Genomic DNA, 27,201 nt, shown 5'->3' with positions numbered 1-27,201 from the left:
AGAGAACAAAAGCGCGGGCACGTGACCCGCCGGAACGCTCATTGGCCGAGCTGGGTCACGTGGGGCGGCTGTCAGCGGTTGTTGTTGTTTTTGTCGCCCTGGATTGTGTAAGTCACGTGACGTAAGAGGGTGGTGGGAGGAGGAAGCGATGAGACGTTCTGCCTCTTCACCGGACCACGTGACAGGCACCGGGGACCCTGACAGCATCACGGTGAGTTATCTAGGTACCAGTAACCAACCCCTCCGAGGACAGAAAGCGGCACTTACAGCGGGAGCGCACTTCCGGGTAGTCGGGTCATCCCCGGTGTTCGGACATTGGTGGACTCCTCTTACCCCCCCCCCCACCCCCGAGCGGCCAAGGAGCTGCTGCCCCCTGCTGGAAACCGCCTGCCGGTGCGAGAGATGTATTGTACAGACACGGCGCCCTCCTGTCATCCCCCCCCCCACCCCGCTGTAGCGTCTCCCTCCTGTCATTCCCCCTCCCCGCTGTAGCGTCTCCCTCCTGTCATCCCCCCCCCGCTGTAGCGTCTCCCTCCTGTCATCCCCCCCCCCCGCTGTAGCGTCTCCCTCCTGTCATCCCACCCCCCACCCCGCTGTAGCGTCTCCCTCCTGTCATTCCCCCTCCCCGCTGTAGCGTCTCCCTCCTGTCATCCCCCCCCCGCTGTAGCGTCTCCCTCGTGTCATCCCCCCCCCCGCTGTAGCGTCTCCCTCGTGTCATCCCACCCCCCACCCCGCTGTAGCATCTCCCTCCTGTCATCCCCCCCCCCGCTGTAGCGTCTCCCTCCTGTCATCCCACCCCCCCCCCGCTGTAGCGTCTCCCTCCTGTCATCCCACCCCCCCCCGCTGTAGCGTCTCCCTCCTGTCATCCCACCCCCCCCCCCGCTGTAGCGTCTCCCTCCTGTCATCCCACCCCCGCTGTAGCGTCTCCCTCCTGTCATCCCACCCCCACCCCGCTGTAGCGGCTCCCTCCTGTCATTCCCCCCCCCCCGCTGTAGCGGCTCCCTCCTGTCATCCCCCCCCGCTGTAGCGTCTCCCTCCTGTCATCCCCACCCCCGCTGTAGCGTCTCCCTCCTGTCATCCCACCCCCCACCCCGCTGTAGCGTCTCCCTCCTGTCATTCCCCCTCCCCGCTGTAGCGTCTCCCTCCTGTCATTCCCCCTCCCCGCTGTAGCGTCACCCTCCTGTCATCCCACCCCCCACCCCGCTGTAGCGTCTCCCTCCTGTCATTCCCCCTCCCCGCTGTAGCGTCTCCCTCCTGTCATCCCCCCCCGCTGTAGCGTCTCCCTCCTGTCATCCCACCCCCCACCCCGCTGTAGCGTCTCCCTCCTGTCATCCCACCCCCCCCCCGCTGTAGCGTCTCCCTCCTGTCATCCCACCCCCCGCTGTAGCGTCTCCCTCCTGTCATCCCACCCCCCGCTGTAGCGTCTCCCTCCTGTCATCCCCCCCCCGCTGTAGCGTCTCCCTCCTGTCATCCCCCCCCGCTGTAGCGTCTCCCTCCTGTCATCCCCCCCCGCTGTAGCGTCTCCCTCCTGTCATCCCCCCCCGCTGTAGCGTCTCCCTCCTGTCATTCCCCCTCCCCGCTGTAGCGTCTCCCTCCTGTCATTCCCCCTCCCCGCTGTAGCGTCTCCCTCCTGTCATCCCCCCCCCCGCTGTAGCGTCTCCCTCCTGTCATCCCCCCCCCCCCGCTGTAGCGTCTCCCTCCTGTCATCCCCCCCCCCGCTGTAGCGTCTCCCTCCTGTCATCCTCCCCCCCCGCTGTAGCGTCTCCCTCCTGTCATCCCCCCCCCGCTGTGGCGTCTCCCTCCTGTCATCCCCCCCCCCCGCTGTAGCGTCTCCCTCGTGTCATCCCCCCCCCGCTGTAGCGTCTCCCTCGTGTCATCCCCCCCCCCGCTGTAGCGTCTCCCTCGTGTCTTCCCCGCCCCGCTGTAGCGTCTCCCTCCTGTCATCCCACCCCCCACCCCGCTGTAGCGTCTCCCTCCTGTCATTCCCCCTCCCCGCTGTAGCGTCTCCCTCCTGTCATCCCCCCCCCCCGCTGTAGCGTCTCCCTCCTGTCATCCCACCCCCCCCGCTGTAGCGTCTCCCTCCTGTCATCCCACCCCCCCCCGCTGTAGCGTCTCCCTCCTGTCATCCCACCCCCCCCCCGCTGTAGCGTCTCCCTCCTGTCATCCCACCCCCCCCCCCCGCTGTAGCGTCTCCCTCCTGTCATCCCCCCCCCCGCTGTAGCGTCTCCCTCCTGTCATCCCACCCCCACCCCGCTGTAGCGTCTCCCTCCTGTCATTCCCCCTCCCCGCTGTAGCGTCTCCCTCCTGTCATCCCCCCCCCGCTGTAGCGTCTCCCTCCTGTCATCCCCCCCCCCGCTGTAGCGTCTCCCTCCTGTCATCCCCCCCCCCGCTGTAGCGTCTCCCTCCTGTCATCCCACCCCCCACCCCGCTGTAGCGTCTCCCTCCTGTCATTCCCCCTCCCCGCTGTAGCGTCTCCCTCCTGTCATCCCCCCCCCGCTGCAGCGTCTCCCTCCTGTCATCCCCCCCCCGCTGCAGCGTCTCCCTCCTGTCATCCCCCCCCCGCTGCAGCGTCTCCCTCCTGTCATTCCCCCTCCCCGCTGTAGCGTCTCCCTCCTGTCATCCCCTCCCCGCTGTAGCGTCTCCCTCCTGTCATCCCCCCCCGCTGTAGCGTCTCCCTCCTGTCATCCCCCCCCGCTGTAGCGTCTCCCTCCTGTCATCCCCCCCCGCTGTAGCGTCTCCCTCCTTTCATCCCCCCCCCGCTGTAGCGTCTCCCTCCTTTCATCCCCCCCCCGCTGTAGCGTCTCCCTCCTGTCATCCCCCCCCCGCTGTAGCGTCTCCCTCCTGTCATCCCCCCGCTGTAGCGTCTCCCTCCTGTCATCCCCCCGCTGTAGCGTCTCCCTCCTGTCATCCCCCCGCTGTAGCGTCTCCCTCCTGTCATCCCCCCGCTGTAGCGTCTCCCTCCTGTCATCCCCCCGCTGTAGCGTCTCCCTCCTGTCATCCCCCCGCTGTAGCGTCTCCCTCCTGTCATCCCCCCGCTGTAGCGTCTCCCTCCTGTCATCCCCCCGCTGTAGCGTCTCCCTCCTGTCATCCCCCCCCCGCTGTAGCGTCTCCCTCCTGTCATCCCCCCCCCGCTGTAGCGTCTCCCTCCTGTCATCCCCCCCCCGCTGTAGCGTCTCCCTCCTGTCATCCCCCCCCCGCTGTAGCGTCTCCCTCCTGTCATCCCCCCCCCGCTGTAGCGTCTCCCTCCTGTCATCCCCCCCCGCTGTAGCGTCTCCCTCCTGTCATCCCCCCCCCGCTGTAGCGTCTCCCTCCTGTCATCCCCCCCCCGCTGTAGCGTCTCCCTCCTGTCATCCCCCCCCCGCTGTAGCGTCTCCCTCCTGTCATCCCCCCCTCCCCGCTGTAGCGTCTCCCTCCTGTCATCCCCCCGCTGTAGCGTCTCCCTCCTGTCATCACCCCCCCCGCTGTAGCGTCTCCCTCCTGTCATCCCCCCCCGCTGTAGCGTCTCCCTCCTGTCATCCGCTGTAGCGTCTCCCTCCTGTCATCCCCCCCCCGCTGTAGCGTCTCCCTCCTGTCATCCCCCCCCTCCGCTGTAGCGTCTCCCTCCTGTCATCCCCCCCCCCCGCTGTAGCGTCTCTCTCCTGTCATCCCCCCCCGCTGTAGCGTCTCCCTCCTGTCATCCCCCCCCCGCTGTAGCGTCTCCCTCCTGTCATCCCCCCCCCCCGCTGTAGCGTCTCCCTCCTGTCATCCCCCCCCCCCGCTGTAGCGTCTCCCTCCTGTCATCCCCCCCCCCCGCTGTAGCGTCTCCCTCCTGTCATCCCCCCCGCTGTAGCGTCTCCCTCCTATCCCCCCCCGCTGTAGCGTCTCCCTCCTATCATCCCCCCCCGCTGTAGCGTCTCCCTCCTATCATCCCCCCCCCCGCTGTAGCGTCTCCCTCCTATCATCCCCCCCCCCGCTGTAGCGTCTCCCTCCTATCATCCCCCCCCCGCTGTAGCGTCTCCCTCCTGTCATCCCCCCCCGCTGTAGCGTCTCCCTCCTGTCATCCCCCCCGCTGTAGCGTCTCCCTCCTGTCATCCCCCCCCCCGCTGTAGCGTCTCCCTCCTGTCATCCCCCCCCCCGCTGTAGCGTCTCCCTCCTGTCATCCCCCCCCGCTGTAGCGTCTCCCTCCTGTCATCCCCCCCCCGCTGTAGCGTCTCCCTCCTGTCATCCCCCCCCGCTGTAGCGTCTCCCTCCTGTCATCCCCCCCCGCTGTAGCGTCTCCCTCCTGTCATCCCCCCCGCTGTAGCGTCTCCCTCCTGTCATCCCCCCCGCTGTAGCGTCTCCCTCCTGTCATCCCCCCCGCTGTAGCGTCTCCCTCCTGTCATCCCCCCCCGCTGTAGCGTCTCCCTCCTGTCATCCCCCCCCGCTGTAGCGTCTCCCTCCTGTCATCCCCCCCCGCTGTAGCGTCTCCCTCCTGTCATCCCCCCCGCTGTAGCGTCTCCCTCCTGTCATCCCCCCCGCTGTAGCGTCTCCCTCCTGTCATCCCCCCCGCTGTAGCGTCTCCCTCCTGTCATCCCCCCCGCTGTAGCGTCTCCCTCCTGTCATCCCCCCCGCTGTAGCGTCTCCCTCCTGTCATCCCCCCCGCTGTAGCGTCTCCCTCCTGTCATCCCCCCCGCTGTAGCGTCTCCCTCCTGTCATCCCCCCCGCTGTAGCGTCTCCCTCCTGTCATCCCCCCCGCTGTAGCGTCTCCCTCCTGTCATCCCCCCCGCTGTAGCGTCTCCCTCCTGTCATCCCCCCCGCTGTAGCGTCTCCCTCCTGTCATCCCCCCCGCTGTAGCGTCTCCCTCCTGTCATCCCCCCCGCTGTAGCGTCTCCCTCCTGTCATCCCCCCCGCTGTAGCGTCTCCCTCCTGTCATCCCCCCCGCTGTAGCGTCTCCCTCCTGTCATCCCCCCCGCTGTAGCGTCTCCCTCCTGTCATCCCCCCCGCTGTAGCGTCTCCCTCCTGTCATCCCCCCCGCTGTAGCGTCTCCCTCCTGTCATCCCCCCCGCTGTAGCGTCTCCCTCCTGTCATCCCCCCCGCTGTAGCGTCTCCCTCCTGTCATCCCCCCCGCTGTAGCGTCTCCCTCCTGTCATCCCCCCCGCTGTAGCGTCTCCCTCCTGTCATCCCCCCCGCTGTAGCGTCTCCCTCCTGTCATCCCCCCCGCTGTAGCGTCTCCCTCCTGTCATCCCCCCCGCTGTAGCGTCTCCCTCCTGTCATCCCCCCCGCTGTAGCGTCTCCCTCCTGTCATCCCCCCCGCTGTAGCGTCTCCCTCCTGTCATCCCCCCCGCTGTAGCGTCTCCCTCCTGTCATCCCCCCCGCTGTAGCGTCTCCCTCCTGTCATCCCCCCCGCTGTAGCGTCTCCCTCCTGTCATCCCCCCCGCTGTAGCGTCTCCCTCCTGTCATCCCCCCCGCTGTAGCGTCTCCCTCCTGTCATCCCCCCCGCTGTAGCGTCTCCCTCCTGTCATCCCCCCCGCTGTAGCGTCTCCCTCCTGTCATCCCCCCCGCTGTAGCGTCTCCCTCCTGTCATCCCCCCCGCTGTAGCGTCTCCCTCCTGTCATCCCCCCCGCTGTAGCGTCTCCCTCCTGTCATCCCCCCCGCTGTAGCGTCTCCCTCCTGTCATCCCCCCCGCTGTAGCGTCTCCCTCCTGTCATCCCCCCCGCTGTAGCGTCTCCCTCCTGTCATCCCCCCCGCTGTAGCGTCTCCCTCCTGTCATCCCCCCCGCTGTAGCGTCTCCCTCCTGTCATCCCCCCCGCTGTAGCGTCTCCCTCCTGTCATCCCCCCCGCTGTAGCGTCTCCCTCCTGTCATCCCCCCCGCTGTAGCGTCTCCCTCCTGTCATCCCCCCCGCTGTAGCGTCTCCCTCCTGTCATCCCCCCCGCTGTAGCGTCTCCCTCCTGTCATCCCCCCCGCTGTAGCGTCTCCCTCCTGTCATCCCCCCCGCTGTAGCGTCTCCCTCCTGTCATCCCCCCCGCTGTAGCGTCTCCCTCCTGTCATCCCCCCCGCTGTAGCGTCTCCCTCCTGTCATCCCCCCCGCTGTAGCGTCTCCCTCCTGTCATCCCCCCCGCTGTAGCGTCTCCCTCCTGTCATCCCCCCCGCTGTAGCGTCTCCCTCCTGTCATCCCCCCCGCTGTAGCGTCTCCCTCCTGTCATCCCCCCCGCTGTAGCGTCTCCCTCCTGTCATCCCCCCCGCTGTAGCGTCTCCCTCCTGTCATCCCCCCCGCTGTAGCGTCTCCCTCCTGTCATCCCCCCCGCTGTAGCGTCTCCCTCCTGTCATCCCCCCCGCTGTAGCGTCTCCCTCCTGTCATCCCCCCCGCTGTAGCGTCTCCCTCCTGTCATCCCCCCCGCTGTAGCGTCTCCCTCCTGTCATCCCCCCCGCTGTAGCGTCTCCCTCCTGTCATCCCCCCCGCTGTAGCGTCTCCCTCCTGTCATCCCCCCCGCTGTAGCGTCTCCCTCCTGTCATCCCCCCCGCTGTAGCGTCTCCCTCCTGTCATCCCCCCCGCTGTAGCGTCTCCCTCCTGTCATCCCCCCCGCTGTAGCGTCTCCCTCCTGTCATCCCCCCCGCTGTAGCGTCTCCCTCCTGTCATCCCCCCCGCTGTAGCGTCTCCCTCCTGTCATCCCCCCCGCTGTAGCGTCTCCCTCCTGTCATCCCCCCCGCTGTAGCGTCTCCCTCCTGTCATCCCCCCCGCTGTAGCGTCTCCCTCCTGTCATCCCCCCCGCTGTAGCGTCTCCCTCCTGTCATCCCCCCCGCTGTAGCGTCTCCCTCCTGTCATCCCCCCCGCTGTAGCGTCTCCCTCCTGTCATCCCCCCCGCTGTAGCGTCTCCCTCCTGTCATCCCCCCCCGCTGTAGCGTCTCCCTCCTGTCATCCCCCCCCGCTGTAGCGTCTCCCTCCTGTCATCCCCCCCGCTGTAGCGTCTCCCTCCTGTCATCCCCCCCGCTGTAGCGTCTCCCTCCTGTCATCCCCCCCGCTGTAGCGTCTCCCTCCTGTCATCCCCCCCGCTGTAGCGTCTCCCTCCTGTCATCCCCCCCGCTGTAGCGTCTCCCTCCTGTCATCCCCCCCGCTGTAGCGTCTCCCTCCTGTCATCCCCCCCGCTGTAGCGTCTCCCTCCTGTCATCCCCCCCGCTGTAGCGTCTCCCTCCTGTCATCCCCCCCGCTGTAGCGTCTCCCTCCTGTCATCCCCCCCCGCTGTAGCGTCTCCCTCCTGTCATCCCCCTCCTGTCATCCCCCCCCCGCTGTAGCGTCTCCCTCCTGTCATCCCCCCCGCTGTAGCGTCTCCCTCCTGTCATCCCCCCCGCTGTAGCGTCTCCCTCCTGTCATCCCCCCCGCTGTAGCGTCTCCCTCCTGTCATCCCCCCCGCTGTAGCGTCTCCCTCCTGTCATCCCCCCCGCTGTAGCGTCTCCCTCCTGTCATCCCCCCCGCTGTAGCGTCTCCCTCCTGTCATCCCCCCCCGCTGTAGCGTCTCCCTCCTGTCATCCCCCTCCTGTCATCCCCCCCCCGCTGTAGCGTCTCCCTCCTGTCATCCCCCCCGCTGTAGCGTCTCCCTCCTGTCATCCCCCCCCGCTGTAGCGTCTCCCTCCTGTCATCCCCCCCCGCTGTAGCGTCTCCCTCCTGTCATCCCCCCTGCTGTAGCGTCTCCCTCCTGTCATCCCCCCCGCTGTAGCGTCTCCCTCCTGTCATCCCCCCCGCTGTAGCGTCTCCCTCCTGTCATCCCCCCCGCTGTAGCGTCTCCCTCCTGTCATCCCCCCCGCTGTAGCGTCTCCCTCCTGTCATCCCCCCCCGCTGTAGCGTCTCCCTCCTGTCATCCCCCTCCTGTCATCCCCCCCCCGCTGTAGCGTCTCCCTCCTGTCATCCCCCCCGCTGTAGCGTCTCCCTCCTGTCATCCCCCCCGCTGTAGCGTCTCCCTCCTGTCATCCCCCCCGCTGTAGCGTCTCCCTCCTGTCATCCCCCCCGCTGTAGCGTCTCCCTCCTGTCATCCCCCCCGCTGTAGCGTCTCCCTCCTGTCATCCCCCCCGCTGTAGCGTCTCCCTCCTGTCATCCCCCCCCGCTGTAGCGTCTCCCTCCTGTCATCCCCCTCCTGTCATCCCCCCCCCGCTGTAGCGTCTCCCTCCTGTCATCCCCCCCGCTGTAGCGTCTCCCTCCTGTCATCCCCCCCCGCTGTAGCGTCTCCCTCCTGTCATCCCCCCCCGCTGTAGCGTCTCCCTCCTGTCATCCCCCCCCGCTGTAGCGTCTCCCTCCTGTCATCCCCCCCCGCTGTAGCGTCTCCCTCCTGTCATCCCCCCCCGCTGTAGCGTCTCCCTCCTGTCATCCCCCCCCGCTGTAGCGTCTCCCTCCTGTCATCCCCCCCGCTGTAGCGTCTCCCTCCTGTCATCCCCCCCCGCTGTAGCGTCTCCCTCCTGTCATCCCCCCCCGCTGTAGCGTCTCCCTCCTGTCATCCCCCCCCGCTGTAGCGTCTCCCTCCTGTCATCCCCCCCCGCTGTAGCGTCTCCCTCCTGTCATCCCCCCCCGCTGTAGCGTCTCCCTCCTGTCATCCCCCCCCGCTGTAGCGTCTCCCTCCTGTCATCCCCCCCGCTGTAGCGTCTCCCTCCTGTCATCCCCCCCGCTGTAGCGTCTCCCTCCTGTCATCCCCCTCCTGTCATCCCCCCCGCTGTAGCGTCTCCCTCCTGTCATCCCCCCCGCTGTAGCGTCTCCCTCCTGTCATCCCCCCCGCTGTAGCGTCTCCCTCCTGTCATCCCCCTCCTGTCATCCCCCCCGCTGTAGCGTCTCCCTCCTGTCATCCCCCCCCGCTGTAGCGTCTCCCTCCTGTCATCCCCCCCCGCTGTAGCGTCTCCCTCCTGTCATCCCCCCCCGCTGTAGCGTCTCCCTCCTGTCATCCCCCCCGCTGTAGCGTCTCCCTCCTGTCATCCCCCCCCGCTGTAGCGTCTCCCTCCTGTCATCCCCCCCGCTGTAGCGTCTCCCTCCTGTCATCCCCCCCGCTGTAGCGTCTCCCTCCTGTCATCCCCCCCGCTGTAGCGTCTCCCTCCTGTCATCCCCCCCGCTGTAGCGTCTCCCTCCTGTCATCCCCCCCGCTGTAGCGTCTCCCTCCTGTCATCCCCCCCGCTGTAGCGTCTCCCTCCTGTCATCCCCCCCGCTGTAGCGTCTCCCTCCTGTCATCCCCCCCGCTGTAGCGTCTCCCTCCTGTCATCCCCCCCGCTGTAGCGTCTCCCTCCTGTCATCCCCCCCGCTGTAGCGTCTCCCTCCTGTCATCCCCCCCGCTGTAGCGTCTCCCTCCTGTCATCCCCCCCGCTGTAGCGTCTCCCTCCTGTCATCCCCCCCGCTGTAGCGTCTCCCTCCTGTCATCCCCCCCGCTGTAGCGTCTCCCTCCTGTCATCCCCCCCGCTGTAGCGTCTCCCTCCTGTCATCTCCCTCCTGTCATCCCCCCCCGCTGTAGCGTCTCCCTCCTGTCATCCCCCCCCGCTGTAGCGTCTCCCTCCTGTCATCCCCCCCCGCTGTAGCGTCTCCCTCCTGTCATCCCCCCTCGCTGTAGCGTCTCCCTCCTGTCATCCCCCCCGCTGTAGCGTCTCCCTCCTGTCATCCCCCCCCGCTGTAGCGTCTCCCTCCTGTCATCCCCCCCGCTGTAGCGTCTCCCTCCTGTCATCCCCCCCGCTGTAGCGTCTCCCTCCTGTCATCCCCCCCGCTGTAGCGTCTCCCTCCTGTCATCCCCCCCGCTGTAGCGTCTCCCTCCTGTCATCCCCCCCCCCGCTGTAGCGTCTCCCTCCTGTCATCCCCCTCCTGTCATCCCCCCCCCGCTGTAGCGTCTCCCTCCTGTCATCCCCCCCCCCGCTGTAGCGTCTCCCTCCTGTCATCCCCCCCCGCTGTAGCGTCTCCCTCCTGTCATCCCCCCCCCGCTGTAGCGTCTCCCTCCTGTCATCCCCCCCGCTGTAGCGTCTCCCTCCTGTCATCCCCCCCGCTGTAGCGTCTCCCTCCTGTCATCCCCCCCCGCTGTAGCGTCTCCCTCCTGTCATCCCCCCCGCTGTAGCGTCTCCCTCCTGTCATCCCCCCCCGCTGTAGCGTCTCCCTCCTGTCATCCCCCCCGCTGTAGCGTCTCCCTCCTGTCATCCCCCCCCGCTGTAGCGTCTCCCTCCTGTCATCCCCCCCGCTGTAGCGTCTCCCTCCTGTCATCCCCCCCCGCTGTAGCGTCTCCCTCCTGTCATCCCCCCCGCTGTAGCGTCTCCCTCCTGTCATCCCCCCCGCTGTAGCGTCTCCCTCCTGTCATCCCCCCCGCTGTAGCGTCTCCCTCCTGTCATCCCCCCCGCTGTAGCGTCTCCCTCCTGTCACCCCCCCCGCTGTAGCGTCTCCCTCCTGTCATCCCCCTCCTGTCATCCCCCCCCCGCTGTAGCGTCTCCCTCCTGTCATCCCCCCCCCGCTGTAGCATCTCCCTCCTGTCATCCCCCCCCCGCTGTAGCGTCTCCCTCCTGTCATCCCCCCCGCTGTAGCGTCTCCCTCCTGTCATCCCCCCCCGCTGTAGCGTCTCCCTCCTGTCATCCCCCCCCGCTGTAGCGTCTCCCTCCTGTCATCCCCCCCCCGCTGTAGCGTCTCCCTCCTGTCATCCCCCCCCGCTGTAGCGTCTCCCTCCTGTCATCCCCCCCCGCTGTAGCGTCTCCCTCCTGTCATCCCCCCCGCTGTAGCGTCTCCCTCCTGTCATCCCCCCACCGCTGTAGCGTCTCCCTCCTGTCATCCCCCTCCTGTCATCCCCCCCCCGCTGTAGCGTCTCCCTCCTGTCATCCCCCCGCTGTAGCGTCTCCCTCCTGTCATCCCCCCCCGCTGTAGCGTCTCCCTCCTGTCATCCCCCCCCGCTGTAGCGTCTCCCTCCTGTCATCCCCCCCGCTGTAGCGTCTCCCTCCTGTCATCCCCCCCGCTGTAGCGTCTCCCTCCTGTCATCCCCCCCCCGCTGTAGCGTCTCCCTCCTGTCATCCCCCCCCGCTGTAGCGTCTCCCTCCTGTCATCCCCCCCCGCTGTAGCGTCTCCCTCCTGTCATCCCCCCCCCGCTGTAGCGTCTCCCTCCTGTCATCCCCCCCCGCTGTAGCGTCTCCCTCCTGTCTTCCCCCCCCGCTGTAGCGTCTCCCTCCTGTCATCCCCCCCCGCTGTAGCGTCTCCCTCCTGTCATCCCCCCCGCTGTAGCGTCTCCCTCCTGTCATCCCCCCCCGCTGTAGCGTCTCCCTCCTGTCATCCCCCCCCGCTGTAGCGTCTCCCTCCTGTCATCCCCCCCCGCTGTAGCGTCTCCCTCCTGTCATCCCCCCCCCGCTGTAGCGTCTCCCTCCTGTCATCCCCCCCCGCTGTAGCGTCTCCTTCCTGTCATCCCCCCCCGCTGTAGCGTCTCCCTCCTGTCATCCCCCCCCGCTGTAGCGTCTCCCTCCTGTCATCCCCCCCGCTGTAGCGTCTCCCTCCTGTCATCCCCCCCGCTGTAGCGTCTCCCTCCTGTCATCCCCCCCGCTGTAGCGTCTCCCTCCTGTCATCCCCCCCCGCTGTAGCGTCTCCCTCCTGTCATCCCCCCCGCTGTAGCGTCTCCCTCCTGTCATCCCCCCCGCTGTAGCGTCTCCCTCCTGTCATCCCCCCCCCCGCTGTAGCGTCTCCCTCCTGTCATCCCCCCCCCCGCTGTAGCGTCTCCCTCCTGTCATCCCCCCCCCCGCTGTAGCGTCTCCCTCCTGTCATCCCCCCCCGCTGTAGCGTCTCCCTCCAGTCATCCCCCCCGCTGTAGCGTCTCCCTCCTGTCATCCCCCCCGCTGTAGCGTCTCCCTCCTGTCATCCCCCCCCCCGCTGTAGCGTCTCCCTCCTGTCATCCCCCCCCCCCGCTGTAGCGTCTCCCTCCTGTCATCCCCCCCCCGCTGTAGCGTCTCCCTCCTGTCATCCCCCCCCGCTGTAGCGTCTCCCTCCTGTCATCCCCCCCCCGCTGTAGCGTCTCCCTCCTGTCATCCCCCCCCGCTGTAGCGTCTCCCTCCTGTCATCCCCCCCCCGCTGTAGCGTCTCCCTCCTGTCATCCCCCCCCCCGCTGTAGCGTCTCCCTCCTGTCATCCCCCCCCCCGCTGTAGCGTCTCCCTCCTGTCATCCCCCCCCCCGCTGTAGCGTCTTCCTCCTGTCATCCCCCCCCCGCTGTAGCGTCTCCCTCCTGTCATCCCCCCCCGCTGTAGCGTCTCCCTCCTGCCATCCCCCCCCCCGCTGTAGCGTCTCCCTCCTGTCATCCCCCCCCCCCCCCCCCGCTGTAGCGTCTCCCTCCTGTCATCCCCCCCCGCTGTAGCGTCTCCCTCCTGTCATCCAGGGCTGTGGAGTCGGTAAGCCAAACCTGCGACTCCGACTCCTCAATTTCCCTTACACCGACTCCAACTCCACGACTCCGACTCCGACTCCCACACATATTGCTTATATTTAAGTGAAAAATTTATTGTAGTACAATGTGAACATCAGACATTTAATCATTTTTATGATCCCATAATCAAGATATTTAGATAGAACAGAATATATATTGGTGTACTACCCGGTTTTCATTCTTTTTGGTACAGATACGATATGGATAGACAGATATGGATAAATGGATAGATAGAGCAGATTTCTAATCTGCTTTTGCTATTGAAAACATTATCTATGAGCTCAAAAACCTTTCAGGTGATGCGGTTTTTTAAAAAGATGATCAGCTTTTGCAGCTGAAAAACGTATCCTCAAAAAACACAGGAAAAACGCTGTGTGTGAATGTAGCCTTAGATCAGGAATAGAACAGCCATTTATAGGACCTTTCATAACTTTCCCAAATTCCTATGAAAAAATATTCAGCACATCCTGCATTGAATTACTGTACCCAATTTATTATATATTTTAGGAGTCGGAGTCGGTCCATTTTATACCGACTCCAACTCCGACTCCGACTCCACCAAAATGAGCTCCGACTCCGACTCCACAGCCCTCCTGTCATCCCCCCCCCGCTGTAGCGTCTCCCTCCTGTCATCCCCCCCCCCGCTGTAGCGTCTCCCTCCTGTCATCCCCCCCCCCGCTGTAGCGTCTCCCTCCTGTCATCCCCCCCCCCGCTGTAGCGTCTCCCTCCTGTCATCCCCCCCCCCGCTGTAGCGTCTCCCTCCTGTCATCCCCCCCGCTGTAGCGTCTCCCTCCTGTCATCCCCCCCGCTGTAGCGTCTCCCTCCTGTCATCCCCCCCCCCCGCTGTAGCGTCTCCCTCCTGTCATCCCCCCCCGCTGTAGCGTCTCCCTCCTGTCATGACCCCCGCTGTAGCATCCCCCTCCTGTCATCCCCCTCCTGTCATCCCCCTCCTGTCATCCCCCTCCTGTCATCCCCCTCCTGTCATCCCCCTCCTGTCATCCCCCTCCTGTCATCCCCCTCCGCTGTAGCGTCTCCCCCCTGTCGTCTCCCTCCTGTCATCCCCCCCGCTGTAGCGTCTCCCTCCTGTCATCCCCCCCCCCGCTGTAGCGTCTCCCTCCTGTCATCCCCCCCCCCCGCTGTAGCGTCTTCCTCCTGTCATCCCCCCCCCCCCCGCTGTAGCGTCTCCCTCCTATTAACGCCTATAATACACTTTTATCAGATGGTCGTACTGTACATCCCGTGTCGGGGGCACAGCATCAACGAATGGCGCCATCAGTGCAGAACAAGAGTGGTGCTGAGCCCCTGCTCCCCGCAGAGCGATGCAGCCCCTTACTTGTCAAACTACCACTCCTTTAATAGACCGCCGGTTGTGAGGAATAGGGCTGCAGTGTAAATCATGGGGAATGGACAGAGCAGCAGCCTGACATTCTGCCCCCCCTAATCTGACGCTGTGATTATTACCCTCCCAGCTGCAGTAATAAGAGAAGAGCAGATTCTGTCGGCCCGGTGCAGCCTCCTCTATAAAGTCTCTGGATAGAGGTGTTGCAGTCCTCGGAGTCGTCAAGCTGTGACCCCGGGGCCGAACCGGGAGAATCCTTCTGATTACACCCAGATAATGGCACCTATCAGCTGAGCCCCTCGTCGTAACTGTGTGGAGACCATGGCCGAGCCCCGGAGGGTGCAGCTCTCATCCAATGCGCCCATACAGCCGCCTGCGCCCAAGAAGCCTCGCAGCGACGACCAGGACCCGGAGACCTCAGTGGCCGCCACTGTTCGCATCGCACTGACACTCTTCGAGCCGGATCAGAAGAAGTGTCCGGAGTTCTTCTATCCACAACTGCTACGTAACCTGCAGAGGAGCGAGAAGAAGCATCCGGAGAAGGTGAGAGAATAATGTCCACAGCGACTGCAGCTGCAGAATAGTGAGCGCAGCTCTGGAGTATAATACAGGATGTAACTCAGGATCAGTAATGTAATGTATGTACACAGTGACTGCACCAGCAGAATAGTGAGTGCAGCTCTGGGGTATAATACAGGATGTAACTCAGGATCAGTAATGTAATGTATGTACACAGTGACTGCACCAGCAGAATAGTGAGTGCAGCTCTGGGGTATAATACAGGATGTAACTCAGGATCAGTAATGTATGTACACAGTGACTACACCAGCAGAATAGTGAGTGCAGCTCTGGGGTATAATACAGGATGTAACTCAGGATCAGTAATGTAATGTATGGACACAGTGACTGCACCAGCAGAATAGTGAGTGCAGCTCTGGGGTATAATACAGAATGTAACTCAGGATCAGTAATGTATGCACACAGTGACTGCACCAGCAGAATAGTGAGTGCAGCTCTGGGGTATAATACAGAATGTAACTCAGGATCAGTAATGTATGTACACAGTGACTGCACCAGCAGAATAGTGAGTGCAGCTCTGGAGTATAATACAGTAGGTGACTCAGGATCAGTAATGTATGTACACAGTGACTGCACCAGCAGAATAGTGAGTGCAGCTCTGGGGTATAATACAGGGTGTAACTCAGGATCAGTAAGGTAATGTACACAGTGACTGCACCAGCAGAATAGTGAGTGCAGCTCTGGAGTATAATACAGTAGGTGACTCAGGATCAGTAATGTATGTACACAGTGACTGCACCAGCAGAATAGTGAGTGCAGCTCTGGAGTATAATACAGGATGTAACTCAGGATCAGTAATGTAATGTATGTACACAGTGACTGCACCAGCAGAATAGTGAGTGCAGCTCTGGGGTATAATACAGGGTGTAACTCAGGATCAGTAATGTAATGTATGTACACAGTGACTGCACCAGCAGAATAGTGAGTGCAGCTCTGGAGTATAATACAGCATGTAACTCAGGATCAGTACTGTGCGTACATGGTGACTATTTTGCTCAAACCCCGGTAATATTTTCTATTTCCTTTTTATTTTTAGACTCAGAAGAAACCATCGGATCCTTTCAATGATGAAGACACTCAGAGAAAGGAAGTTGAAGCTTTATCCAAGAAGTTTGAGGAGAGATATGTAAGTGTCGGCCGTTCCTCCTGCTTTGTTGATCCATGTGTCTCGTCGGGATGTTCTGTGACACAAGTAAAGCTGATGAGGTTTGGTCGTCTGTGTTTGTCCAGCGGGGGGGACGTCACAACTGTATCGGACCACCGCATTGTCCTCTCATGTATCTGCAGGGAAAGCAGAAGCGACGCAGGGACCGCGCGCAGGATCTCATTGACATGGGTTATGGGTACGACGAGTCCGACTCCTTCATCGACAACTCTGAGGCGGTAGGTTGTCAGCCCCTGATCGCTGAGTGTTGTGCAGATTGAGCAGTGTACGGCCCTTTAAAGTGACTGATATGGGAGCCCCCCGATGTCCGCGGTGTACCGCATTGCTACGTGTGGCCTGTCTGATGGTGGCAGCTTGCACCCCAGGGGACACATAAATATGAGATGATGCGCTGGTTCCCAAAAGGTTTCCTGAGCACCTGTGCAGCTGTTCTGTGATTTCCCTCTCACGGTCCCCGAGCAATCGTCTCTAGTTGATCCCGAGGGATCTCGGAAACTATAATTAGAGATTTAACCCCAAACAGTCAGGACTAAGATGGCAAAACATAATGTTGATATTTAAAGGAGTTTTACGTATTGACAGCCTATACTTGGGATAGGGTACTAATATCAGATTGGTGGGGGTCCGACACCTGGCGCCCCCACTATTAAATGTTCAGAGCCGTGTAGTGGCCGTTCTCGGTACTGCAGTTCGGCTCCTATTGAACTGAATGTAATTCAAGATCGGCCATTACTCGTAGCTGGGCCCCACTGAGCGGACGGCGGGACCCTCGGAGCTGCAGTTTAATGACCCCCTTCAGTCTCTGCTGTTAGTATCGGATTTTGGATGTTCATCTTTCTGGTTTTCCGCCCTCAGTACGACGAATTGGTTCCAGCGTCGCTGAACACAAAGCATGGAGGATTTTACATCAACACGGGAACATTACAGTTCAGACAAGCGTCAGAATCTGAAGACGAATCCGCCCTACAGAAGAAGAAGGCTCCCAAGGTGATGCCGCCATCTTTGACCTGCACGTATCGGTTATAGATGAGGAGTGGTGATCAGTCGCTAATAGTGTAATATACTGAATGAGAACCTAATGGGTGTACAAAGATGGCCGACCGAGGTCCTGTATGCAATTCTGCGGGGACCATGCCCCATGACATTCACGTGTGTAATTTTGTTATAGGGGTTGTCAAAATTACCGAAAGCTTCTTCTGACACCTGACAGATCTGTTCTTTCCTTTCCTGGCAGAAAATGAAGGAGCGAGGAGACAAAGCGAAGAGAAGGAAACGAGAGGAGGAAAAAAAGAGTAAAAAAGGCAAATACTCCAAATCTGGGTAAGATGTCGTCTGACAACGATTTACTATCCGACTAGGAGGACTCAAAATACTCTAAGATGCAAAATGTCGGCAGTCACGCACCGCTACGTAAACTCTCTCCTGCTGTTTAGGTTCACGGCCCTGAACGGCACCAAGGAGAAAAAGAAGAAGAGGCTGATGGGCAAACTGCAGGAGATGCTGGCCAAATTCGAGAAGGATAAGAAAGAATACGAGACGTGGACGAGCTCTGCGCTGCCCAACGCCACCGCTGCCCCTACAACGCCGATATCCCCTGCCCTACCGCCACCACGAGAGGCTGAGCCGGATCCCCCAACGTCCACCCAGGCGTCTGAGAGCAAACTTCTCCAAGCTGCCAACACCAAGACCATCTCCTCCATCAAGAAGGAACCCGATAAGCTATCCGTCCCCGCAGAGAAGGGAGAAGAGTTTAAGAAGCCGTCATCTTTATTGGAGGGGCTGCCGTCTGCAACTGAGAGGACGATTAAGGAATTTACTAAGGTAAATGACGGCACCACGTTGAAATCAGTTCTAGGCTTTTTCTTTTTACTATTAATATAAATTATATATATTTTATTCATTATTATTAGTCCTTGTTCACGCTGACTCTATCTGTGTTCTCCTCTCACATTTCAGTGGCTTCAGACACCCGGCAACAAGAAAAAGTTGTTTTCCCCCGAAATGAACACAGCGCTTCTGGAGTGAGTATAGCGGGAGAATTGCTCTCAAATTAAAGGGAACCTGTCGGCAGGATTTCACCTCCCCTGCGCCCCCCCCAAACTACTTATGTGCATGTGACCCGTCCTGCAATCCCTTCACACGGCCGCTCCGTTCCTCCATTACTGAGAAATCAGCTCTTGGATTGATGTGTAAATTAGGCTGAAGAGCTACGGTAGATCTGAAGCCTCGGTCACTCCAGCTCTATTTCCCCACCTCTTGACTTGGTCTTTTGGGGGTCGCTGCAGTTATGAATTCTGTGTTGAGTACGCAGCTCCCCCGCTCTCTTACTCTAACGTCTCCTATTTCTTTGTGTAGCATTTACCTTCTATGTCGGGAGCTGAGCCCGGGTCAGCGCTCCTCCGTCTTCAGCCACCTGTCCTCCATCCTCCCCTGCAGTAAGGACGTTCTGGTGAAGTGGGCCAGCCGCCTCTACATGCACAAACAGGTGAGCGGCGGCCATAATACAACCAATATTACTCTACTCTTCGGTCCCCTACCGTTCCTGCAGCAGCAAGGGCATGACCGCTGCAGCCGATCACTGGACTCTGGTCTCATGCCATACTTGCAAACGTCACGCCAAATCCAGTGATTATCTGCAGCAGTCATGTGAATAATGGCTAGGTCCGCCATCATAACCAATTTGGGTTTTTTTTCCCTAGTCTCCATGCCTTAAGAAAAAAGAAACTGGTTTAAATTAACAACCTGCCACCGTTTTGTGCCTACAGCTCCCATGCAAAACTATGATGTCTTTATAGTAATAGACAGCACACAGACTGACCCCGCAGCCACACTTTATTCCATTGGGAAGCCAGTAAGAAACGGAAGGCAATGACTACAGGATCAGGCTGTTGTCTGTTACCATGGAGATGCATGGGTCTGAAGAGGAGCTGCGGACACAAAGTTGTGTTTTGCTTCGCAGAACGAGCGATTACGGGAGCCATTACGGAAGCTGAAGGAAGCAGTGGTGAAGTCGATGCCGGAACTGGTCTGCAAGTATCACGCGGAGCTAAAGGAGTACAACCAAGCCAAGTACGCCAAGTAAGAGTCGCCGACCGATTATATCTAATGTCATAAAACTGGGGAAGCCATTTTTCACCCACCTCACCACTGCAGCCGATCACTGGCATCTACAGATATGGGGGGGGAATAAGAGACTTTTCTTTTTTTGTTCCTAATGCATAATTGGAATTTTTCTTTGTGGAAGTTTTGAAGTTATTCCATTAGTGAAAGAGTTAAAATTATCTTTACAGTAAACGCCGAATGTGAGTCTTTTATTTTCCATTCTCCCCGTCAGGATATTGTGCGAGGACAAGGAGCAGAAGACGCTGCCCAAAGAGGAGGAGGACGAAGAGAGGGGGAGCAAGAAAGCAGCCGCCGGCCCCCGCAAGAAGTTCCAGTGGACGGAGGAGATCAGGTGAGAGCTCGGGGAGGGGGGACGATGTCTGCCATCAGACGTAGAATAGTGGTGTGCCCTCTTCGAGGGCATCGTCACTGCCATCCTGGTACTCCTGTGACGCTCAGCCTTGGGCGGCCGGTGCTGCAGTACTGTGATTCCTCCTTGTATAATACAAGCCACCGAACAATCGCAGGTTCAATTCTCCAATGGGGCCCTCATTAAAAAATAAAGAAAATAAACATTCGGTATCGCCGTGTCCAAAAAAAAATATCCAAAAATCATGTTTATTTTAACCCCTAAAATAACAAAAAAAAAGACATGTTTGTTAACCGACCTGTCGGTCATTAAAATGTATCCCAAAAACAGATAATTTTTTTTTTTTTTCCACCGTTTCACCTCATCGGGATTTTATTTTGATAGACATTATATGGTAAAGTGAATGTCATTCACAACTACAAAAAAAGGGTTCTGACTCTTAAAAGAAGGGGAGAGAAAAAAAACCCACAAAAGGTAAAAAGTCCTGTATTGTTAAGGGGTTAAGTGGCTTCCCAGCCCCATAGATGTAGGAGCAGCAGCCATATTGTCCGCCGGGCCCCTCTGTCTCTGCAGGCAGCTCCTGTGCCAGCTGGTGCGGATGAAGGTGGATCTATATGAGCCGGAGACCAGCGGCATGTCCAGTCTGGAGGATTATCTCAAATGCTTCCTGGACGGGGAGGTGAAACTCCTGTGGCCCCGAGGATGGATGCAGGCCCGGTATGTGGGGTCCACGGGGTAATTTGTCTCTCTGTTGCCCTTTCTTAATTTCGCCTGTGTCTCTTGCAGGACCCTTTTCAAGGAGAGCCGACGTCTATACCCGCAGCTCAGCTCGATGATGTGAGTATGTGACCTTCACACATGGCGATGGAGACTTTTCACCACGGGTCTCCGGCCACCCGTGTTTCTATTCCCTTCATGCATTTAAAGGGGAAATTTTTTTTTTTTACTTTTTAGGACAATGAATAAAACCTTCATTCCCTTGAGAACAAAAGCGAAGGTAAAAAGTTATTTCTTGTAGATTTCTGCAGACGGGTATCTGGTCGGTAAATTATGCAGAAGATCCAGCGGCATAGGTTCTCCCAGGATCTCTCCTAGTCGGCCGAAGGTATATTGGCCTTATGCAGATAAATATGTCTGCGCCAATCCCGGGTGTTACCGGGTGGTCACTACCGGCTGGACTGGGATGGTCTTGCATAGAAGCCCCCTGTAAAGACGACCCATACACCTTCTATGAGCTCCACTCCATTCACTTCTATGGGAGCAGAAGTTTATATGTGATCACCTCACATTTGTTCTGAAGACGTGGGACCCTCTTTCTCGGCGTGGGTGAATGTATGAGCCCATATCCTCTGTTTGGACAGTCGGGTCGTGCTCTGCTCACATTGTGATATCTTCTCACTATAGGAATCGTGTAAGAAGCCAGACGAGGCCGTCTCCAGCTCCTCCTCGGACCCTCCGGCCCGTGTGGTCAGTGCTGCAGCCAAGGACAGTCCTCTGTCCACAGTGTCCACTTCTGGTGGCTCTCCCGTGTCTGCTCACGCTCAGGACAACTCGCTGGATGGAGATCTGATCCACAACCCTCCCTCACTGGACGGAGTCGCTGAGCACCTGACGGGCCTTTCTGGCAGAACCTCCATCCCCACCTTTGAGTTTCCTGCCCCTTTGAAATCCTCTGTGCCTGAGAGAGCCACCATTGTGGTGGCGGATGAGAAGAAGAAGCTGTGCCCTCCCGGCTCTGCCACATCACAATCTTCATCACGGCCGGTTTTCCATAAGAAGTTTATGACTTCGGACTCGGAGAAGAAGACAGCGCCATCTGTGCCCAGTCCGAAGCCTTCACCTGAAGCCCAGCACCAGCCAGGGCCAGCAAAGACTCCAGCCCCAAACCCATCAGTGCTGCCCCATGTCTACCAAGTGACTCAACCAGCGAGCAAAGGAAGCTTCACTCGCCCCATCCAAAGCGGTGGCGCCAAAGTTTTTGCACCGTTTCCCTCACAACTTCCTCTCACCCCTCAGACTAAATCCCAGGGCATTTCTCCTCCGCCATCTCCGGCTGGCTCCAGCCACAAGCTCGTAGTTGCTCCAACATTCATGTCCAAACCCCCCAATAATCCCGGCCCCGCTGGAGCTCAAGTCTACAGGGGAGCTGTGAACCGGCCGCCCGCTCCACTGCACAACGCCACCATGACTCTGAACCAAGCCCCTTCATCTGCCAGCCATAACCCCACCACCATGTCTATGAAGGTGCCCTCTCGCCCGCCTCAGAAGCTGACCCTAATGGCTCCTCAAGACTGCGGAGGAGGGACGCAAGGAGTGGCCAAGTTACTAACGTCATCCATTGTGGGAGGAAAAGCATCTAACATCAGTGTAAGTACGACCAGCGGCCATCTTTAACTTCTTCCAAATAAGGGATTTACATGGTGGGTGTATGGAGCCACTGAGCCCTGTATATACACAGTGGGGGCCAGCAGTGATGTACAGCCAGCACTTGCCTCTAACGGGGGAGGGCCGAGCGTCGGAAGTGGCGGACTGTGTATCGTGTGGGTCGGCCATCACGAGTGGCATCCTGTGTGGCGGGGTGAAGAAGCATGGCTCGGGTGTCAGAAGTGGCTGCCTTTGTGTCAAGAAGGGGCGAGTTGGGGGCATGGCCCATTGACTGGGGTGGCTGCTTGTGTGGGGTCAGCCTGGGTGTGGATGCCTGCGTGTCATGGTGGAGAGGGAAGGCCCGGGCGTCGTGGATGGCAGGCGCGTGTTGTGGGGAAGATGACCGGACGTAGAGGGTGGAAGCCCGCATATCAGGGGGGTCAGCCTGGGTGTGGATGCCTGTGTGTCATGGTGGAGAGGGAAGGCCCGAGCGTCGTGGATGGCAGCCACGTGTTGTGAGGAGGATGGCTGGATGTAGAGGGTGGAAGCCCACATATCAGGGGGGGTCAGCCTGGGTGTGGATGCCTGCGTGTCATGGTGGAGAGGGAAGGCCCAGGCGTCGTGGATGGCAGCCGCGTGTTGTGGGGAGGATGACCGGACGTAGAGGGTGGAAGCCCGCATATCAGGGGGGTCAGCCTGGGTGTGGATGCCTGTGTGTCATGGTGGAGAGGGAAGGCCCGAGCGTCGTGGATGGCAGCCACGTGTTGTGGGGAGGATGGCTGGATGTAGAGGGTGGAAGCCCACATATCAGGGGGGGTCAGCCTGGGTGTGGATGCCTGCGTGTCATGGTGGAGAGGGAAGGCCCAGGCGTCGTGGATGGCAGCCGCGTGTTGTGGGGAGGATGACCGGACGTAGAGGGTGGAAGCCCACATATCGGGGGTCAGCCTGGATGTGGATGCCTGTGTGTCATGGTGGAGAGGGAAGGCCCGAGCGTCGTGGATGGCAGCCACGTGTTGTGGGGAGGATGGCTGGATGTAGAGGGTGGAAGCCCACATATCAGGGGGGGTCAGCCTGGGTGTGGATGCCTGCGTGTCATGGTGGAGAGGGAAGGCCCAGGCGTCGTGGATGGCAGCCGCGTGTTGTGGGGAGGATGACCGGACGTAGAGGGTGGAAGCCCACATATCAGGGGGGTCAGCCTGGGTGTGGATGCCTGCGTGTCATGGTGGAGAGGGAAGGACTGGGCGTCGTGGATAGCAGCCGCGTGTTGTGGGGAGGATGACCGGACGTAGAGGGTGGAAGCCCACATATCGGGGGTCAGCCTGGGTGTGGATGCCTGCGTGTCATGGTGGAGAGGGAAGGCCTGGGCGTCGTGGATGGCAGCCGCGTGTTGTGGGGAGGATGACCGGACGTAGAGGGTGGAAGCCCACATATCAGGGGGGTCAGTCTGGGTGTGGATGCCTGCGTGTCATGGTGGAGAGGGAAGGCCCGGGCGTCGTGGATGGCAGCCGCGTGTTGTGGGGAGGATGACCGGACGTAGAGGGTGGAAGCCCGCATATCAGGGGGGTCAGCCTGGGTGTGGATGCCTGCGTGTCATGGTGGAGAGGGAAGGCCCGGGTGTCGTGGATGGCAGCCGCGTGTTGTGGGGAGGATGACCGGACGTAGAGGGTGGAAGCCCGCATATCAGGGGGGTCAGCCTGGGTGTGGATGCCTGCGTGTCATGGTGGAGAGGGAAGGCCCGGGTGTCGTGGATGGCAGCCGCGTGTTGTGGGGAGGATGACCGGACGTAGAGGGTGGAAGCCCGCATATCAGGGGGGTCAGCCTGGGTGTGGATGCCTGCGTGTCATGGTGGAGAGGGAAGGCCCGGGTGTCGTGGATGGCAGCCGCGTGTTGTGGGGAGGATGAGCGGATGTAGAGGGTGGAAGCCCGCATATCAGGGGGGTCAGCCTGGGTGTGGATGCCTGCGTGTCAGGGTGGAGAGGGAAGGCCTGAGCGTCGTGGATGGCAGCCGCGTGTTGTGGGGAGGATGACCGGACGTAGAGGGTGGAAGCCTGCATATCAGGGGGGGGGTTAGCCTGGGTGTGGATGCCTGTGTGTCATGGTGGAGAGGGATGGCCCGGGCGTCGTGGATGGCAGCCGCGTGTTGTGGGGAGGATGACCGGACGTAGAGGGTGGAAGTCCGCATTTCAGGGGGGCCATCCCGGGGGGGTGGCTGCCTGCATGTCGGAGGTGACGTGCTGACCAATATGGCTTGTATCCCCCACAGGTACAGAAGGGCGCTGGGCCCGGACTGTTTTCCCCTCCGCTGACCATCCTGACGCCACCTTACAAACAGAATGGAGGGAAGATGCCCGCTCCGGCCTCCCTGAGCGTCCTCTCCACCCTGAACAGATTTCCCCTTCACGTCGTATCCTTCACCACTGAGCCTTCATCAAAAGCCGGAGGATCGAAAGACGCCATTGTCACCGGGCCGGCCCCGGGCACCTTCAACCACGGACTGCCAAGGAGTAAGCATTGTCACTATTCCATACAGATTGTGTAGGGTCTCTGACAACATGCCCAACCTCGCCCCTCTCTTTCTAGATATCCTCGGTGGTCTCCATACCAGTACAGGCCATCATTCCACGCCAATTCCCCGCCCGTCCTTATCTGGACACTTGCAGCCGGCACAGACAGGTACGGTCGGGTCACACAGGCCTCTGTGCAGGGATGTGGGCCATTCCGCAGGTTGACCTTACACGTAATACCACTCGTCACCACTGGGTGGCAGTCCTGCCCATAGATAGCAAAGCAGCATCGGATCGGGGCTCTACAGCTGATGCAGAACTACAACTCCCAGCATGGCTGGGCATCTGCAGAGCATAAATAGAATATTAATTGTGCTGCATCCTGATATCGTCAGCGGTGAACCACACAGCGGCAGCCTCTGCACATACAGCCGTGTGGACAGAAAAATAAGAAAGTTACGACTCTTGGAAGAAAGGGAGGGGAAAAAAAAGCGGAAAATTAAAAAGGGTTGAAAAACCCTTTCTCCTGCAAACAGCGTCACAATCTGCCCACAGGTTGGTGCGGTATTACAGCTCCGTTCCGTTGTAGTGACTAAGTGGCTGTAAAACTGAACATAACCTTGTGGACAGGTGTGGCGCTGTTTATGGGAGACGGCAGCCATGTTTTTCTAATTGTACACATCGTTATACGATGCTTTTTATATGATGCTATTAACAAGCATTTCTGTCTCCTTCCAGCAGATGGCGCACACGCTCCGAGCAAAGGAGCGCTGCCTTCCCAGATGAGGCCTGGCCGGCCCAGTCACCCCTGAGGACCCGCAGGCCGCTCCTTCCCGGCCTTTTATGTAAGACAATATATACAGGATATATATATATACACCGGCGCGTCCTCTTCTGTACATCGCCATAGTCAGCGGCCGGTATACGCAGCGCTGAACCCGCACGGGTGGCATTATGTACAGGTGAGTGGACGTCATCCCCATCCCTTCCACCTGGGGGCAGCACAGTGATGTCATTCTTGGATGTTCCTGGGAGGAGAGAGTTACAGACCGCAGTCTTCCACATGGTGACAGTCCGTGAGCCGGCACCAATCGGTGGATTATTATGCACTTACACCATCGCCCCCTAGAGGCACTTACAAAAAAAATGACTTTTTTTTTTATTCCTAAAACTTCGATATTTGTTCATTTTCCTAAATTTCTGCTGGGGCCGCCTGTCAATCATTGCTTTCTGGGCTGGGCCTCTTGCACTAGTTTTGTACGGGACTGCTGCGGTCACGTTGGCACTTTGGCGTGTGTGGTGTGGGGTTTTTTTTTTTCTTTTTTGTAGCTCTTTTTAGTGGTTTCAATGCTCAGTTTGCTGTAGATAAAATCCCCCCCCCCCCCCCGGAGCTCCTCGCTGCAGTACAGTTTTATGGGGGGTCCGAGACGCAAATCCGGAAGTTTCTTAAAGGGGAAGTCCAGTTTTACATGCAATTAAGCTCAATCTGCTTGCTGTCTGTGAATAGAGACTGAAACAGATGACGACCTGCAGGGGAGGTCTGCTATCGCAAACTCGGCCTATGGCCAGAAGCGGCGCTGTTTCTGGTAGAAAGCCACCATGGTGTGTTTTGTGTTCTTTTTTCCCATCTTTATGGAAATATTGTTGGATAGAGCTGGTAAATACAAGCACTTTTTTAATCCTTCTGTGTTCATTTTTCTTGTGTTTTACAGCTGGTTGCCTTGGAGACCTACCACCGCTGGCAGACAGCAGGAGGTGCTTACAGGCTCTTTTTTTTTTTTTTGGCACGGTTTTGAAACTGTCCAGGATCGCTGTTGCCTCCCAATCCCGCTCAAAACAGAAGCGGTGGTCGGTCTCCTAGGCAACGAGTTGTAAACAAAAGGAAAAGCTGCAAATTTTTAACAGGCAGTAAATTGGAAAAATCTACAAGATCAATATGACAATATCCATCCATAAAGATGGAGAATAACCCTAGTGCAGCCTTCGATGACATCACGGCAGCGAGCAGACAAGACTCCGCACCATCCCGGCGTCTCCCTCTCTATTACAACATTTCATCCATCAGCCTCTGGACCCATTCAGAGGAACAGCGTGTAGACTTTTGCAACCGTTTTTTTATTGCTCCAGCAGTCCGAGAGAGTTGGAGCTGCACATTGGCTGCAGGGTCAGACTCCGCTGTGATGGTTTGTCTGCAGTCTGTTACCATGGGAACACATAGGCCTGCCGCGAGCTGTGTGCACAGAACGGTAATTGTAGATTCTCAGATGCCTCAGAGCAATGCAAAGAAATGTGTTGCATAAGTTTACACACCCTGCACGCCTATCTTCTTTATTGAACATTGCACTTTTTTCTCCCCATGTCGAGGTTGCTTGAGACACATTCCACTCGATCTAAGATTTTTTTTTTAATTTTTTTTCTCGGGCTGAAAAAAGTCAGTACACCCATGTGAGAATACTAAACCAAAATGTTACCAAAATTATCCTATGCACCATTTTTTATTTTTTAGCTCCCCATGTTTATCACGCACGTGTACAAATAAAATTCTCAATCGGGAATCAGTGGGCCAATGACGTATACCGGGTAAAGAGAGGGTTTGGATTATGGGACTTTCTGGATTATCAAATGCTGGTGTAATACATGTATCTATGTACTGGGAGCCGGACGTCAAGCTCCAGGGTACAAGGCACAGATGGGAATGGCATGTCCGGCTGCTGTTTTATGCAACATCACTAGGGGGTGCTAGTATTGATTCATACACACAGAGCTGACCAAAGCCGCACCGACCCCAAAAATCGGTCATCATGAGGCCGAGGCGCGGCCATGCCATGTAATAAACCGCCTGCAGAGAAACAGCATTGCTTAAAGGAATACTCTGGCCAAAAAAAAAAAGGTTAAATTGCACTCGTCACCAGTTGCCCTGGTCATTTAAAGGGGGGGTTTCACTTTCGTCATTTTGAGTGTTCCTTTAGATGTATCAGAAGTTTATTTTCATTGACAAGTGTAGTACTTTACTGCTGCCGCAAATCACACACGTATGCTTACGATTGGGAACCTTAACCCTCAGCACTCAGGGCCCGGTGTTCAGGACTGAAATTTTATTTTATTATTTTTTATTTTTTTTTTTTTTTTTTTTTTTTTAGTTTCCTGTAAGTCTGAGATTTTTTGGGTGTGTGAAATGTGATTGCTGGGGGGGGGGGCAATTTTATATGTAACTGATGGTGCTGGAAAAAAATAAAGCTAATTTTTTCTGAGGTTTTTTTGTCTCTTTTTGTGTGTGTGTGTAAATTTTGAATGATCGAGACCCCCATCAGACAACGACAAGAAGAGGCCGAGCGTTCAAAACCACCGCATCTTTATTTAGCGTTATCATAAATAAAATACATTTATCCGTATTTTCCCTTTTTTTTTTTTTTTTTTTTTCCCCCCA

General features: G+C 58.9%; 1 protein-coding gene across 2 annotated transcripts; it reads left to right on the top strand.

The window, feature by feature from the left end:
- The first annotated feature begins 68 nt into the window (after window positions 1-68).
- UBN1 (ubinuclein 1) lies at window positions 69-27,201 on the top strand. Of its 2 annotated transcripts, none has more exons than XM_073558572.1 (18): window positions 69-211; window positions 13,821-14,233; window positions 15,306-15,395; window positions 15,557-15,652; window positions 16,290-16,421; window positions 16,669-16,754; window positions 16,868-17,255; window positions 17,391-17,455; window positions 17,790-17,919; window positions 18,394-18,512; window positions 18,769-18,888; window positions 19,480-19,623; window positions 19,693-19,743; window positions 19,861-19,903; window positions 20,311-21,273; window positions 23,534-23,774; window positions 23,851-23,943; window positions 24,516-27,201. In XM_073558572.1, exons 2-18 carry the CDS (start codon window positions 14,012-14,014, stop codon window positions 24,584-24,586), a joined length of 3,054 nt encoding a protein of 1,017 aa, XP_073414673.1. In that variant the 5' UTR covers window positions 69-211; window positions 13,821-14,011; the 3' UTR covers window positions 24,587-27,201. The 2 variants fall into 2 exon arrangements, with proteins under 2 accessions (XP_073414673.1, XP_073414672.1); XM_073558571.1 differs by having other exon boundaries at window positions 24,513-27,201.

Source organism: Dendrobates tinctorius, unplaced genomic scaffold, assembly GCF_039654945.1.
Source record: "Dendrobates tinctorius isolate UK_male_01 unplaced genomic scaffold, ASM3965494v1 ptg000257l, whole genome shotgun sequence".
Taxonomy (NCBI): domain Eukaryota; kingdom Metazoa; phylum Chordata; class Amphibia; order Anura; family Dendrobatidae; genus Dendrobates; species Dendrobates tinctorius.
The sequence above is the reverse complement of the archived record's forward strand: the minus strand, read 5'-3'. Positions and strand labels throughout refer to the sequence as shown.